The sequence below is a fragment of the Gambusia affinis genome, linkage group LG01, assembly GCF_019740435.1.
Source record: "Gambusia affinis linkage group LG01, SWU_Gaff_1.0, whole genome shotgun sequence".
Classification (NCBI taxonomy): Eukaryota; Metazoa; Chordata; class Actinopteri; order Cyprinodontiformes; family Poeciliidae; genus Gambusia; species Gambusia affinis.
The window spans coordinates 15007578-15025159 of record NC_057868.1 but is presented as its reverse complement, the minus strand read 5'-3'; the positions used below and the strand labels follow the sequence as shown (position 1 = coordinate 15025159).

Sequence of the window (17582 nt, the reverse complement as noted above, 5' to 3'; positions counted from 1 at the left end):
GGTGGGTTTAAAAAAAAAAGACAAAAAAACCAACATCCTTTTAAATAGAATCTTACAGCCTGAATGTCATGTAACATGACATGTTACATTTGGTCATGTTACATTTGGCAAAGTCTCCAAAACCGAGACTTTGTCTGTTTTAACAATCATGACATATTTCCGTCATGATTGTTTAGTCCATATCAGTTAAATAAGTTTGTACTGAAGTGACTAATGTATTTTTTGATTCCAAAACCAGATGTTTATTATGAAGCTCATGGAAACAGAGGGCCTTGGATATTTTTTGTTTTATTGTCTTGTTTTGTGTGCTGCAGCTGAGTTGCTGCTTCCAGATAAAGGATTTGTGATGGTCTGTGCTGAATTCTGCCCTTTTATTTGGCATCTCCTGTTTGCAGCTGCTCTGCTGCAGATGTGACCCTGCTGACACTGCAGCAGGAAAAAGGAGAGCATTCAGTTCATCCAGCAGCCTTGACAGAGAGATAAAGGTCTGCCTCAGTGGACTATCACAGACACGGACAGGTGGACCTCCTGACACGCTGTACGCAAACCTAAACTGCAACAAAAATGCAGAGAAGCAGTGGAAGTCAACATTGTGTCAGTGCCGAGTGAAGACACTTTAGACGGGACTGGATTTGGTCCAATTCCCAAGAAAACACGTTTAAACAGACTAATGCAAAGACAAAATGTTTTTTCTGGATGTACAAGTAGAAAAACACTCAGTAAAGAAGACCTTGTTCATAATAATTAATATATCTGTGAGTGAAGCAACACAGAGACCGACTGTAGTTTCAGATCCAAATTCAGTAACATATTTCTTAGAATCAGAAATGTCAGAATGTCTTCTGAGCACAACTCTAGCTCTGGTTTCCAAATGTTCTCTTAAAGTTACTGAGATGATGGCTAATGGCTATGAATTATGACAAAACTCTTCTTTAATAAGAAACTTATCCATTATTACATGATATTTCTGTTGGTTTGAAACAAATCATCGAGACAGCAATGTTATTCTGTATTTGGATTCATAGTAGACAGTTTGTGTGCGTGTGTGTGTGCGTGTGTGTGTGCGTGTATGCGTGTGTGTGTGTGTGTGTGTGTGTGTGTGTGTGGTGAAACATGGCTCATAGCTGCAAGGAAACATAAAGAATTGGACATTTTTTAAAATAATTTTTTGCACTTTAACTTGACTGCCGGGTCAAATTGACCCGAACGGTATGAATGTAAAAAGTAGACGCAGGTGGAGTTACAAATGTGTATAGATTTTCAATTTATATGCACAGTGCACCTATTAAGACAAATAGAAAAAGTTTCATGCAAAAAAAATACTTTCAGCTATTTTAAAAACATTTTTAAAACGGATCAATTTGACCAGCAACATAACAGGAAGGTTAAATAAACAAACAAAAAGAAATGAATTAAAATCAATTTCAGCATTCCGACCTCTGTCAGATTGTTCTGGTTGTTGTCTTGGCTATTTCAGAGCTTTTTCTGTTTGTTCGTTTGTTTGGACTTCCTGCTATTCTGACTAATTCATTTCCTCTTCATCCTCATTATTTTAGCATTATTTTAAGGATCTGGATTCAGACTCAGGTTTTAGGGACTGCTCATAACTTCCTTCACCTTGACTAAAACATCAGGTCCGTTTCTTTTGGTGATGCAAAGTCTTGGTTTTGTCTAAATATATCTTTAGACCCAAAGGGTCAAGTTTGGTTTTATCAAATCATGACACATCTGTCTTGTGATCTTCCTCCTTTGTCCAAAGAGGACAAAGGAGGTTTTTTTATGCAAAAAAAAATATATACCAACCCTGTGAATACCCTTGTCTGTTTCGGCACAAGATGCTTTTATGCTTTCAAGTTAGCTGCTTATTTAATAAAACAAGAGAAATATCTAAAAGACCATCACAGAGTTTAAACTAAAAGCCCTCTAACTGTAACACAAGCCCCTTTCAGACTATCAGAAAATAATCCCGCCTCTGTTCCAGGAGCTGCAGGTGACCTTTCCAGGTGGTGGTGTCAGAGTGTATCATTCTACGACATGAAAGGAGTAAAACACTTTTAGCCTTCTTGCGAAGCACAGAGGGACTCACTTCTTCTGCTGTTATTGCAAAACAAAGAAGGAGACGCACCGCTTAAAAGCCGAGCGCTGCAAACTGATGACGCCACTGACACAGGCTACACTTTCCACTGAGCACAAAGCCTGCTAATCTCCTGCCATAAAAATATTGTGTGCAAAATGTTACCAGCAAATAGCTGAAAAAAACAGCAGCCTCTTGGCCATGAGAATCAAACGGTGCGTGGGTGTGTGCGTGTGTGTGTGTGTGTGTGTGTGTGTGTGTGTGTGTGTGCGTGGTGGGGGGTTTGCAGCATGGCTGCATGGGAAGAAGTGGGAGTAAATATTGTTATCACGTGTGACGCAAGCTGCCCCAAGAAGAGAGTTCTCCACACTTCTCCTTATCGCTGCCCAGCTGCAAAAAGCTCTCTGAGCACAAGAGCTTCATCTCTGGGCTGCTGGCTGCAGTCAGCACTGATCCCCAATGAATTCATAGAAACGAATGTTATCTGTTTTCACATTAAATAGTGTTGTTGCAAGAAGATTGTCTGTTTGATAGTGAGAAAAACAACAACAACAAAAACAATACTAGTTGATCTGGTCTGTAATAATGAATCACATTACCAGAATTGGGTAGTAACTAGTTACATTTACTCAACTATATTTACTTGAGTAACTTTTTTGAAAAAAAAAAAAAAAATATGAAAAAAACAACAACAAAGTTTTAGGAGTACTTTTACCTTGCTGTACTTTTAACTTTTATGCGAGTCATTTTATTATGATGTATTAATGATATTCTAAAACCTCTGGATTCTCTACCCATTGAAGGGAAACAAATATTCTCCAGACACAGAGATGAACCTGCAGTTTCTGTTAGTTTCCAAAGTTTTATACTGAAAGAAACTGATTTGGAAAAAATGTTCTTTTGCCTGGTTTGGTTATTTTTTGTTGTTGTTATTTATAGGACACGTGAACTGCACAGACACACGCCCACACACGCCCACACACACACACAACACAAGTTACACAAACAAACAAAACCCACCCTCTCACATGCTCACACCTTCATAATACATAAGGTCAAAGGTCATACCAACGCCGGTTCACATTTCATTATTCAACCTGACTACTCTACTGCCAACCCTGATTTATGAAAATCAATCACATATTTACGATAACATCGACAAAAATGGTTTAAAGTGCTGGCACGTCTAACCGGACATCTTTGTCATATGGTGGGTCTGGAATGTTGATGTAAGATATAAATTTAAAAACAAAAGAAAAGATGAACAATAAAACAATAGAATCTACTTAACTTGATGCCATAGATTAATAACTAAGACAAACCTGGTGAATTTTTTTTGTTGTACAGTGCCTTGAAGCAATATTTGTTGTTAATTGTCAATGTAGAAATGAACTTCGTGTCTTTGGACGTTCCTCTTCAGCTGTCGCTACAGCTAGTCATCTGTCAAGTAAACAATAAATAAAGGTGTGGATTATTTAGGGTTCAGATCTTCAAGGTGGCTCTGCAGAAACAGACTGTTTCTCTGACAAACACAATCAAAGTCTCACAGCCTGAGAAGTGAAATGAATTAGAATATTTGCATTATTGTAACCTCTCTAAAAAATGTAACATCCATCCGTCCGTCCATCCATTTTCTAACAGGCTTATGCCTGGTGGGTTTGTTGTCTGCAGCGGTCGACGGGTGAGAAGTGGGATAAAATTAATTATTACTGTACGTGTAGAAATATATTGCTATTCTCATATTTTATTTAACTTCTTTCACAGTTTGTATATAAACTACTGAGTTAAGCTTTGAACGAATAATGAGAAAACTTCCGAAAGGTAAAAATTAAAACTTAAGTGTAGAATCAATGGACCAATCAAAATGATGCAGTGATGGCAGCTCAACATGAACACTGAATGTTAAGAACCAGGTTTATTAGAAACGTCTGAGGCTTTGATTCTCATATGATCTTAATTCCTGTTGGGTTGAGGTATTCTCTGTTGGATTGAGGTATTCTCTGTTGGATTGAGGTATTCTCTGTTGAAATCTTTAGTTCTAGTTTTCTGCTTCAGTTTAAAGGATTTCTGGATTGTACACAGTAATCAGACTTCGGTGCAGCTTTTCAAATTGGCCTCTGTTCTGGAATAAATCTGGTTATTTGCACTTAGTTCATGACTTCCCTAGTGGAAAAAAATATACTTTAGTATATTTCAAATATACTTACATTTGTGTAAGTACATTTTAAGTATACTAAGTATTACCTTTACTACCTATAAATATATATGAAGTATACTAACAGCCTGCTTGTACCAATTTTGACATTATAACTTTAAACATCCTTAAATATAATTATACCACAATACACTTTTAAGACATTTATTAAATAAAAGTATACTTTAAGTGAACAAAATATGTATTTCCCCAAGTGTAGATATACATTTGCTCAAGTGTATATTTAAAAGATATTTTAAATATCTTTAAAATACATGTTTTAAAGGTATTTAAAAGACATCTTTGAATTTTTAAAAATTCACTTAAAATTCACTTAACACTTACTTTGAGTTATTAATTTCAGTATGTTTTAAATTGCATCTCAGTGTATGGTTTAGGCTGATAAAGTATGCCTTTTAGGTGCCTTAATAATCTTTTACTATTTTTGTTAAAATGTCAAAGAAAAAAAAAATATAACTGTCCTTATAGTGGAACTTGCTCAAGTATGTCCAAATTTAACATGCTTAGTATGTTAATTTTTCACCAGGGTTTGGAGGAGCATTTACTTTTTCACATCAGTGAAGGTAGATTTGACAAAGCTTTCTGCTCTTGATTTTCAAAATGTTCATGCTGAAAACAAACGTTTGCTCTATGCAAACATGGTCTGACTTTATGACTACAAACCTGGAGGTATAGACTTGACATAAATATCAACCAATTCAATGCAACCGAATAATTCAACATTTTTTAAAGTGCCTGGACAGAAATCGCCCCTTTTGACCTGTGAAGGCTGCTAGTGAAGGCAGCGTGTCACCACTGCCCTCCCGACGCCTCCTGAAATCAAAACGATGTCGTGTTCTGCGTCTACTCTGCATCAGCCCGGCTCTCCTGAAGCTGAACTCTGCTGACTGGAAGCCCGGTGAGATTCCAGCTGCAAGTTCAAGTTCACGCCAGGTCACTGACAGGCTGCCTCTGCAGGAATGCTCCAGCTGACACATGGATCACTGCTTTCTGCCAACAATTTGGAAGAAGATTGTTTTTATTGAGTGTCTCACCTCTAAATCAGTGGACGTTTTGGGGTTTGAGGGAAGCCGTCACACAGACAGCCACGCCGTCACCCGTTGCCTTGCCTTTATGTTGGCATAAAGGTAAGGTCGAGACACAGAGGTGAGGCAGAATTACTTTCATTCTGGCAGATTTACTGTTGATATTTAATTCCAATATTTATTAACCAATGACTACAAAATGTAATAATTAGTGATAATTCATAGTATTAATCACCAGGCAGCTTAGGAAAGAAAGGATTTGGGGATTACTCGATTACTACGATTGTTGTTGCTGCCTGTATACAGCTGAAAAGTTGTTAAAAAAATAAAAAAGTGGTAAAACTTTCATAAAAGGTGAACAGAATAAAGGTATATGGTTAATAAATGTCATATAATTATCTCCAGGCCACCAGTTTGACTTATCGAGGAAATTATGACTAAAACCCCTTAATGAAGTTCCTTTTTCAGCCCATTTTCCTATTAGTATTATCTGGTATTAAATTAAGGCAGAGTAAGATAATCTAGAAGTGCAATATAATATTTGTGGTTTTTATATTGCATTGCTTTTGTAAAAGGTAACAGTTGTAATTGCTGCTGTTTGCACAAACTAGTCCAGTGAGTGATTTTGACCAGTCACTGACGTCATTTTGACTTTTCAGAAGTCGGCTTGTGTCTGTCTGCTTGGTCAAGGAGTTGATGCAGAGTGACTGGTCTTCTGCAGGGAGGATGTTTGCTGCCCATAAACTCTCAACCAAACCTGAGAGCTGCAGTGTTCTTCAGTTGATCGTCAGCTGCAGCTCATGTTTGTAGCAAGCTAGAAATGTTCTGCCTGTCAAACTAAGTTGTGTTTGGTATTTCTATATAAGACATTAGAACAAATTGTCTCCAAAGACTGAGTTGAAATCCCCTGGGTTTAGGAACCTTTTTGTACTGAATAATAAAATATGGCGCGTTACGGAGAAACATTTGGATTCAGGACAAGTAGTTGGAAAACATATTACATGAAGTCCAGAGAAAGAATCTCAAATATCTCCAGAAAGGGTCCTGACCTCTTAACCATGAGGACATTTAAAAATAAATAAGGACGTTCAGCTGCTTGAATCCAGACCAGGTCGGAGAATCTGCTCCTGGGATTCTTTAGCTGATTCTGTTTTCCACTGAACTTCATTTCCTACAGTTTTGAGGCCAAAAGAAAAATACAATTATTTATCTTTTCTTTTGTGGAGGCCATCTGAAGGCTGACCTCAATACTGGCCTTCGCACCGTCTGAGCAGTCAGATACTGACAGCCTTCCACAGCACCTACAGCCTTAACCAGAGCAGCTGGAGATGAATCCACCTCTGGATTTGTCTTTCTGTAGAGGCTTCAGTCAGGTTCCCACCACAGATCACCTTCCATTAACTGATGATGATTTGGACAGCGATGATCCTGTGTCTTTCATATTTTTGAATGCATCCATCCTTTAGCACCTTGATCAGTTCTTCAACTTTTTGTTTGGCTTAATAAGGGTTTGTGGAAATTGTCCGTCATTAGAAGACTACTTACTTTTAACCAGTTTCATTTTCTTTTTAACAATGTCATCACATTGTTTGCAAAAAAAAAGAAGATAAATTACAAACATGAGCTGGTCCGTTCATACACTTAAAATGATGCCCTAATATGGCAAAAGTGATGTGACTGCTTATGTAATCATAACCCCAAGTGTTATCTTGGGCCTATCTTCCTATGTCAAAAACTAGATTCAGGAGTTACGGTTTATATTTGTTTAGTCAGTTTTATCAAATCACTTTAATTTAAGCACAATAACAATGGTGGTCAAGGTTGAATTATCTCAGCAGAAAACCCACGAGCTGCTGCAAATTCAATTTCTATCAATATGTTTTTCTTTTCGCTCCAGTTTACCGACGCTGAAAAGCGTAGATAAAAAAAAGTGAAATCAAAGCTTCTCATTCTTTTCAGCAGAATAATCCTCTCCACTAATCTTTCTAAAATGTTGCTTAAGCTCGTTGGCTTATCAGGCTGCTCCACACAGACACGTGTGATGACCTCCAAAACAGACCGCCGTCCAAACGGCAAATCACCGCGAACCAGATGTTTGTGATTCTGCTAAATGTCACGTCGACTTGTGTCGAGTCGGTTCTGACGCTCAGGTGAAAGCCAAGAGACAAAAGAACGCCACATTCTCCTTGAGAATTACAAGTTTTATTAAAACTGCAACATTTGTTCTAGTCGTGGTGAAATAAATAAGTGAGTGCAACAAATTATTACAAAAAACAAAAAGAGTTTATGCTTCAAACGAAATGAAGTTGAACGAAAACAAGTCAGTATAAAAACCTCTCTTTGCATAGGAGTAAAAGTGCTAAAACACACATAAAGGCCTGGAGCGTTCTGCAGCCCACTGGCCATCTACGGTTTGTCGCAAACTGAAGAGCTATAAGCCTAACGGAGCTGACCAAAAAACATGTGAACTAAAGTGGCTTAGACAGGTCTTGGCTTGTAACTCAACATGTGCAAACGTACAGCGCAAACAGCAGGTTAGACATGAGGATGTGGAAAGCAAAGAAAGGCTGGCAGCAGCAGCTTCAGGCTTCACACACACTAAGCTCCCAGTTGCACCAGTGCATGGACCTGGACAGCCTGTACAGGACAATGGGGAGGAAACCAGAACAGACGGGCGGCAGAGGCTCGTCGTGGCGTTACTGGATGGAGGAGGGGGAAGTCAAGGAGGAAGTGACAGCTGGTCTGGAAGCAGCTCAGCAGTCTGCTTTGTTCCAGATCTTACAAAGATCTTCACAGCCCTCTACGTCTGGGTTCTTATCTGACTCCGCCAGGTACCAACTTCACACCAGGGTTTGTTCGAGCCGTCGTCAAATCTTTCATATTGAAATTGTCCTGCAGATTCCATCTTCAGACGGAACGTCCCGAGGCTGAGGGAGGCCAGCTGGTGGAGTTCTGCACGTTCGCCCTCACACGCGGCAGCGACGGCGACGACATTTTGCTTTTCCACGGAAGCGACGAAGGAGTTTTCTTTCTGTAGGCCTCTCTCTGTGGGCTGTTGGGAGCTCCCAGGTTCTCCAAAAGCCTCTTCCGAAACACATCTTCAAACTGCACAAACCGGTAAGATTTAAAAGTTCAGTGGAAGACGTTAAAATAAAGACGAGGGGGGGGAACCCAATTAAAATAAATGAAGAAAAGCAGAGCCTCACCATGTCTAGCACTGCAGTGGTGGCGTGTGTTGCTGTGGTTGAAGTTGTGGTCGGGGATCTTGTGGTTAGCTGCTTGGCTTTTGGCTTGGCACAATACATCTCCAGGTGGTAAAGTTCACAGCCGGAGGATTTGCAACACTGGTCCACTATTCCCTTCCCCCTGGGCCGAGGGCCGTACCCCGACCAGGAGCCTTTACCTGCAGGGGGAGACGCACCGCAAGTCAGCTGACCTGGAGCAAAACGCTCATGTAAACAAACCAGAGGCTGCAAATAACCACTACTCTGACAAATGACTCTGACAGAACTTCTGCAGATTTTTTCCCCCCCTTTAAACTCCTTCAAGTTCTTTAAACAGTATTAGGAATGAAAATGGGAAAATTCAATTCCAGTTTTACGTGAGGAAAGAAAACCCTTTGTGACCAAAATTCAACAACAGCATTCCTTTAGTGAACACTTGATCACTTATAGCAAAGGGTGAATCTGCAGCTAATGAAAAAAAATCCTAATATCAATGTGTGAAAAATTAGGTCTTTCTGCTGGGCTGATCATCAACACAGTGGATTAGTCAATTAATAATTGGACAAAAAAGGTGATAAATAAGACTTCCCCCCCCCCCCCCCAGAATCTGAACCAAGTGAAGCTAAAACTGCCATTGGAGGAGTTCTGATAAAAACAGATTTTCAGACAAAACGACTTTTTAATCCAAAATGCAAAATGTTTGTATTTTTGACAAAATTACTGCTCTGATTGTGTTGTTCTTTCATTAAATTGCCTTTTTTTGAGTCAGTATACACCAATTAGGCGATTACTAAATTAGTTGACGAATATTCCAACCATCAATTCGTCACGATTAATTGTTTCAGTCTTCTATTTTGCAAATATGATCGTATTATGGCATCCTCTTAAGCAAACGAACAAAACATCGGAGTAAACCCAGGGATTTGCAGGACAAGATGTTACATGGTTAATAATAATAATAATAATAATAATAATAATAATAATAATAATAATAATAATAATAATAATAATAATAATAATAATCACTTGAATGTACTCAGTTCAGGGTGTTTACATTGTGTAAATCTAAAACAAGAGCCGCATTAGGATATGGATGTCAAATCAATGCAATCCAACTGAATCCAACCCAAAGGATATTTTTATGCTTTCAATCTCTTATTTATTCAGTTGCTCTTGTTTCTTTAGCTTCTGCACGGATTCAGCTAAGTCGTCGAATAATCAGTAGTTATTTTAATCTGCTGTACACTGATTAGTCCGCCAGACAATCAGCCTGACTGGCTGCTGCCTGAAGATCTCCAGGAATCCACAAGGTATCCGTCTGCCCCTTCTGCTCGCTCTAGAGTTGACGAGGGAGGGGGGAAAGTAACAAAATGTGTTTCGCGAAGAGGACCAGCAGCGCGGCAGAGGTTAGAACAAAAACAACCTACTCGCGTGGGGTTACAAAAAAGCTACTTCGAGTATTTTCTGCAAAGACCGTTCAGAGTCACCCGACAGCAACTCCCGCTTCAGTAAACCTGAAGACACCGTTTTCACATCGACCTTTCGGGAGAATTTGGTCGGAACTGGACGCTACACTCAGCTCAGCATCATCTCCAGTAGCTGAAGCAGAGAAAGAACTGACTGTGTCGTAGTTCCGCCTCCTTCTCCTCTACTTTCAGCCGGAATGCCGAGCTGCTCTCAGATAGCGGCTGTTTTAACAACAACGCTATCACACACCGAGGCACAGTGTTCTGGAGAGTCCAGCGCCTCGTTGGTGGACCCGCAGCAGGCTGATAGTGCCTGCAGAAAGTGGCCTTGGTCAAAGTGGGGCGAAAGGTAATCGGGTGAAAGGGCTTCTGGGTAATTGTGCGCTCTCTAGTAGAGGCGACAGGGCTTTAAACGACAAAGCTGGACACACGGAAGCGGCAACCCGGACTACTGTCCACTGGGAGACGCTGCTCAGGGTCGAGCCTCGGCTCCGTGAATCAAAGGGAAGTGTTTGTGTTGTTGAACTGATAACTTCCTCAGAGTTACATCTGTGTTTTCATTCGGACATGGTGACCAGGGCCAAAACAGTGGAGGAGCTCTGTGCTGGTGTGAGCAGACAAAAACCTCCTCGGTGTTTGAATGTTTATTTGAACCAAACTAAAATGGACCTTACCAGAGGGGCCGCTTTTCATTGGCTGATCATTCTTATAGTCAAAGTTTTGGTTTGTTCACAAAACATTTTTTTTCATAAGAATATATATATATATATATATATATATACAACTTTTGAAGCCTGTCTGCTACACAGTCTAACGTTAGCTAAACAGATCAATATGCAATGTGTACTGTATCTGACACACACTAAAGATTTTTATTTTAGCAGAAAAGGGTTTGGACTAAATTGTTACTCGTGTTAGCCACTCTAGCACAAAGTACAGCTGGTCAATCAACCATCGTTGTGTTCAGGGAAGCGCTGATTAATAATCCATAAATAAATATCAAGCCTGGAAACTTGATATCGTAACGGACTGGATGTTTTGTTTTTAACGTAATCTTTGCTCGTCTTGCGGGGCGCTGGCGGTTGATACGGTAACAAGTATGCTTAAACTACAAAGAGAGACAGACTAAAAAGGTACGAATGGTTTTGGGTTTATCACCTGTTCGGGTTATTTTACCTTTGTTTACATTTGCTGTGGCTCATTACAGCCGCTGTAGTTTCTAAACGTTGGACCAATTACCCTGTTTGTTTGTGATTATACGTCATTCATAACAAACATCAAAAAGAACAAATAGATTTCATAAAATTTTAACAAACAAATGGCTTCTTTACCTTTCCAGAGCTCTTTGGTTCCTCTTATCAGTCTGTAGCTTCTCATATTGAGGTCATCAAACCAAATTTCAGATCTACCATAACTGACTGACTGACACCTGCTGGCCTCAGGTTTGCAACCAGCTTGTGACTGAGAAACCAGTAACCTCCTCCCAGATGATGACATGAACTTGTTATTTCCTCTGTCTATTGTAGTAGCTGATATATTGTGAAAATCAGGTAGAAATTATGCACTAATGGAGTCATGTTTACATAGAAACAATGCGCTACGAGGCTTTGCTTGTGAGACTTGCGGTCACATGGGTCGGTTGTGGGCGGAGCTTGGTAAGGTCCATAAACCTGGCTTTCTGTTGTATCCTGACAACGTATCTTAATTATCACTTTAACATTTTATAGTCAAAGTTTTGGTTTGTTCAGAAACATTTTTTTCTCATAAGAATATATATATATATATATATATATATATATATATATATATATATATATATATATATATATATATATATATATATATATATATATATATAACATTTTTCAAGAGACATTTCTCTCCTTTCTTCGGTCAGAAAACTAATTTTACTCGTATTGGATACGTCTGTTTAAATATCTCTGGATATGAATTGAACCCGTCTGCCTTGCGAAATGTTTTAAAATGATATTCACAAAAATAAAAATGACCGTACTGGAATTGAATGTACCTGTAGCTACCAGACAGTGAACCAGATTGGGTCACAAAATGATCAATTCAAGCAGCAGTCATATTGACACAAACTAATATTATTAATTATAGTATTGGGTTATGAAAGTATCCAATGTGTTCATGTTAAAATTAATTTAATGTACATGTTTTCAGAGTTCTTTGTCTATTTTTACAGAAGTTGGAAATGTAAGATTCCTAAATTCTGTTCCTTGAATTTTCACCATAAAATGTATTTAAAAACAGCCTTTGTCTACATTTTTGTTAAGTTTTTTCTTGTACACAAAATGACCTAGTTCATCAACCCAGTCTTCTGAGGAAAACAGTCAGGTAAAGCAATCAAGTCTTCTATTCTTCATTGAGTTGACCAATTGGTTTTTTTTTAAAACACCCCAAACTATAAACTTGCAGGTTGACTGTCACTTATCTGCAGAAAGCACACAAAAACAAAGAAACAAGTGGAAGACTCACCTAAGTAGATTCCCCGATCCCCACAGACGAACAGGAGGTCACTGAGGAGCTCGGAGCCGCAGCGCAGCCGGGCCCCCTCCGAGAACAGGGGCCAACCCGCCAGACACATGCTGCAGTAGAACACGCAGAACCGAACACACAACACCTGGAAGCACAGGGGGAACCTTTCAGCTCAGCGCTCCGTCACTGGGACAGCAGAACGTAAAGCCCCAGGCGTCACGCTGCTGCTGGACGGCAGAGCTCCTTCGGTGACACACTGCTGCTTTCTAAATGCGCTCCGGAGCGAATTCACATCCATGCTGGGATCTGCTCAGCTTCACTCGTTTCACATAAGATTTCTGCCTTTACTGCCACTTTTTTACAAATAGTTTGTTGTTGGTTTTTAACGCTCAAACAGACGTACATTTTTTTTAAAAATTAATCTGCTCAGTTGCGTATTCCTTTGGACCTTCATACACTATTTTTAATAAGTGCAGAAAATTTCTGTGGAAATGTTCCTCTTCCTGTACTGTCTAATCTTTTCTTATTCTTTTTTTAATATATATTTTATGTTTGTGTGAGTCTACGTTCTTAGATTTTCTGTCACTTTGCTGCTGTGGCATCAGAATTTCCACTCTGTAGGTGGAAAATAAGGACATTTCTATTCCATTCCATTCAAAAAATAAATAAATAAATAAATAAAAAATTAAAAAGAATCACTTTATCAATGTTTTAGAATAAAGCTTTTGCTGCTTTGATTATACTGAAATAACAAATAAAGCACAGTTTTATTTAGTTTGTCAAATCAAAGTCACACACAGAAGATAAATAGCATCTTGAGATTTATAATAACGTTATTGTACACACAGAGAGAGAGAGAGAGAGTGAGAGAGAGAGAAAAATGGACTTTTAAATTCTGTTAAAGGTAGAAACTGGATCTACTAAACTGACTAAACTGAAGCTGATGTCCGAAGCAGCAAGATGAAGAATAATGATATGGCCAAAATATTTATTCAATATCTCATCTTAGTGACAATCTGAAATGTTATCAATAAAATGACAGTCAGATGTTCGTTTCATTTTATATTTGGGATTAATTATAGCAAACACCAGCAGGATCTTAATTTAAAACCTGTGTTTTCCACATGGATCAAAACGTTTCTCCAGCAGTTCATCAGGACTGGTTGAGTTTAAAAGCCTTGTTTAAAAAAAACACACACACAAAGAAAAGGCTTTCTGTAGTAAAAATGTAATGAGGTGATGTATTCCTCATATGATCAAACAACCCCAAACTGAAACAAATGTAATCCATCTTTCTGTTTTGTGTAATCTTTCATAACTCATCTATTATTGAATGTCTTTGCAGTAATTTATGAGCCTTTTTTCGCAGGTGAGGCTGATGCAGAAGCCCAACAGTGATCTCCCTCTGCTCCTGTCTGAGCAGATTGTCTTATTTTTCCAATCATCTTATTGATTTAAACATCGATCTTCCTGCACCAAGGAGAGGTGACCATGTCCAGTAGAGACCCTGACTGGCTAGGTAGTGAATGAGCAGTAGAGTGGAGCGGAGGCGGCTTACCTTGAGTGTGAGTGTTGGGGCAGAGTGGCGGCATGAGGGGTGCATCCTGTCTGGCTAGACGCACTTCAACCTGCCTGCAGACTTATACTGAGAGAGCCAGGGGGACGTCCTCCCTCTCCGCCTCCCTCCCTCACTCACTCCTGACGTAGTTTCTTTCTCCGATCTCATCCTAAACCACTATCAGAGTATTTACTGGGCCATATCACCGTCATGTAACCGGTATCAGAACGGGAACACAGAGGAGTCAGTCAGTTCTGTCCACCTTTAGGCAGCCTAAGTGTGCCGTTCATGGGTGTCTTCCAAAACAGGAATTCAATCAGATTTCTCACTTCAACACAAAGGCTTTTAATGGGTGAAAGTCCTCAGTGTGAGGACGGGCTGCAAACTCATTCATCTAGTGATTCCAGCCACAAGCAGCCATTTTTAAAAGTTGAAAACAAAGCCAAAAGTAAAGTGCAACAGTCCTGTTTTCTTCCTGTAAAACAGGTACTCAGTCTTTCAATAAACACAAGTGAAAGGAAGCAGTGTAATGAAAAAATTTTGACAGACCCGAAAAACTTTTTGTCAGAGTTTTTCATTGTACTGCTTCCTTTTACTCGTAGTGTTCAGTGAAATTTCAGTCCTGGTTATTTTTAAAAGAACGGGTTTTGTTTAAGAGAGCCGAGTTTAAAATCATACAGACAGCAATTCCAGTGTTGAGTCTAAAAAAACCCCCCCAAAAAACAGGAAAATCATCAAAGAACCAATTCTCAAAGATGTAGTTTTATATAAAATTGATTTGAGATTTACATCATGTTATTCCCTCACTGAAAACATACCAATGTGTTGCCTTGATTCTTTTATTCATGTCTGAGAAATCCCTCACTCAACTCCTTCAGACTAGCCAGCAGAAATTAGCAAACACCTAATTTTGTTAGGGGTTTGCTAATTTCTGCAAACACCTGGTGGGACTGCCCATCCGCTGATCCTTATCGCTTCTCAGTGCTAACGGGTCAATAGAGCAGCCATGTAGTGATGACTTCCTGAAGGGGGAATCATCACAACAGTCCTGAAGAGCAGCAGTTTTTAAAGACACAGAGGTCCAATTTCAAGGCATTATGTTACAAAGTTAAACTTCTTTTAAGTCAAATTTAATATATAGATGTAGCTTTTATTTTATAACAATTGTAGATAACATAGTTACCTTATTGTGCTATAGAAATGACACTATGTGCCTGGAAAACATGTGATACTGCCCCTTTAACAGGATCTTCAGTCACAGAAACCAGGTTGTTTCAACAGCTGTGGCTGTGGACTTTCCAAAAATTAAACCATTTGGCAGAGAGAAAGTAGGATTTCAGGTCCAGCATAGCAGATAGCTGCCAACCTGGCATCCCGTCCTCAATCTGAAGGGTTGAGCATTTCTCTGACTCTGCTCCCTCGGTCTGCTCAAATACTCCTCATCTGCTAGTGATGGACTGCTGGACTTGTCTTTGTTTCCTCACTTGTGTACTATCTGGCTCTATGACTGCAGAGACGTGTTAAAAAGGTTTAACAGAAAAAACAAGAGGGGGGAAAAGAGAACAAAAAGAATTAATCAGATTCAGAAAACCTGAAGGGCTTATGAGGAGCGCCTACGGACTGGAAGGAGAGCGCAACATAAATTAAACAAATGTTAGAGACATAACCTGTGGACCAGATGGCCCACCAGTTTATTAACATCAGTACAGCAGCAGCTACTCTTTATAGAAATGAACAGACGAACCAGAGATCTGTCAGCTTTTCTCTCTTCCACGTCCTGCCGTCCAAACTGTGAGGCTGGCCTCACACTAAGAACTGTGACACAGTGCACAGCTGCTGGATAAGGCCTTGTGATGCCATTTAACAGGGCAGAAATAACTCTAACTCCCCCTGGTGGCTAAAATGTGTGAAATGGTTTAAGTTGAACTGCACTAGAAAATGTTTTCAAACTCAGTGGTCACAACTTGTAACAGAAACCTAAAACTGTCACCATGTTGTGACACTATAAAAGATAATCTGTGAAAAGATCAATCTTCTGCACCTCCTCCCTGAGCTGCTATTGCTGTCTGAATAAACACACCACTGCTGACCAAAAAAAGCAATCATTAGGAGCCAGGAGGAGGGGCTTAATGCTGTCAATCACAGCTAAAAATCTGCTAATGGCAGAGAAAATTACTTACAGTTACAGGGAAACAATTTATCCGACACCACTGGTGGTGGTGCTAACTAGCCTGATAATTTATGACAGGCCATGCTGGCTGCAGTGTAGTTGAAAACAAAGGAAAGCAGGAAAGGGGGTGTGAGCAGCATCAAAAGACAGTGATTGACAGCGCTAAGACCCACCTCTTGGCTCTGATCGTATTTCTAGTTAGCAAAAGGAGAAGGCAGAGCAGCTAATCAGTTTGATCACAGATTATTCATCTCATACCTCACTGACACCACATAGTGACAGTTTCAACAAATATGAATTTTTTCTTTATTATTATAAAAGCTGCATTCTGCCACTTTAATAATGGTGATTAAGGCATCAAGAGAAAGGTTTAAATTGTCCAACTCATTTTATATAAAACGTGTTAATTTTTTTGTTTCTTAACCCTCTGATGCCTGAGTGACTGACTATACAGTCTTCCGCGAGTGGGTCTTTTTTGACCGGGCTACAATCAATGTGTTTTTTTTGCTGGTGCCAATCTCCAGCTGCGTTCCGGGCGAGAGGCGGGGTTCACCCTGGACAGGTCGCCAGTCTGTCGCAGAACGCTATTTCTTAAAATGTATAATAGGTCAATTAAAAATTTGAATTGCATGATGTCAGTAACATATTTTTTGAGGAATACCTGGAATATGAAATGATGAAAACTTTTCATTACAAAGATATTGTAAAAAGATGACCTCACCAGGTCAAAAAGGACCCACTTACGCATCAGAGGGTTAAGCTGATTGTCAACACGACAGTAAACGTAATTGGTTTTAACCCTTTAAGTTACATAGATAACTTTTCAGAGCAGCCACTGACCTGATTGTTTAGCTCTGAAGCCTTTGAGCTCGGTGTTGGGTCATGTTTGGTCCCCTGTGAGGATCCTTAGCATTTGATTTAAATACACCAGACAGTCTATGAAAGGTAATTGTTGCTTTATCAGCTTTGCTTTTAAGAAACACCCATGTACACCTTTCACTCACAGATGGAGCTCTGTGTTATCGTTCTACGGTAGAATTTAACTGTCAAAAATCAAGAGCTTACATTTTTACTGTGAAAGCAGAATTTCATCTCTTTGCACTCAAAACTTATAAAAACAGAGACTATTTGAAAGAGAGCAGAAGTTTAAGTACTTTTTTAAAATGTATTTTAGATGCATACAATTTTGTCCAGTTTCAGCATTAAATGCTCTTTAGAAATAAATGTTTTTTTTCCATCTTTGAGCAATATGCTGTAATTATTATATTAGTAGAAAATGGTGTAAAAAATTACATTATTATTGCAATAACAATTTATTGTCCAGAAAGGCCTGCAGAAAGACCTAAATGAA

At 39.2% G+C, this 17582-nt stretch overlaps 1 protein-coding gene across 1 annotated transcript; it reads right to left on the bottom strand.

Moving 5' to 3' along the window:
* Positions 1 to 7497: 7497 nt before the first annotated feature.
* Positions 7498 to 14136, bottom strand: igf3 (insulin-like growth factor 3). The gene is made up of 4 exons (XM_044144805.1): positions 14062 to 14136; positions 12504 to 12648; positions 8521 to 8717; positions 7498 to 8419 (listed from the first exon to the last, which is right to left on the bottom strand). The coding sequence occupies exons 1-4, from the start codon at positions 14104 to 14106 to the stop codon at positions 8222 to 8224; spliced, it is 585 nt and encodes a 194-aa protein (XP_044000740.1). The 5' UTR covers positions 14107 to 14136; the 3' UTR covers positions 7498 to 8221.
* Between the last annotated feature and the right edge of the window lie 3446 nt (positions 14137 to 17582).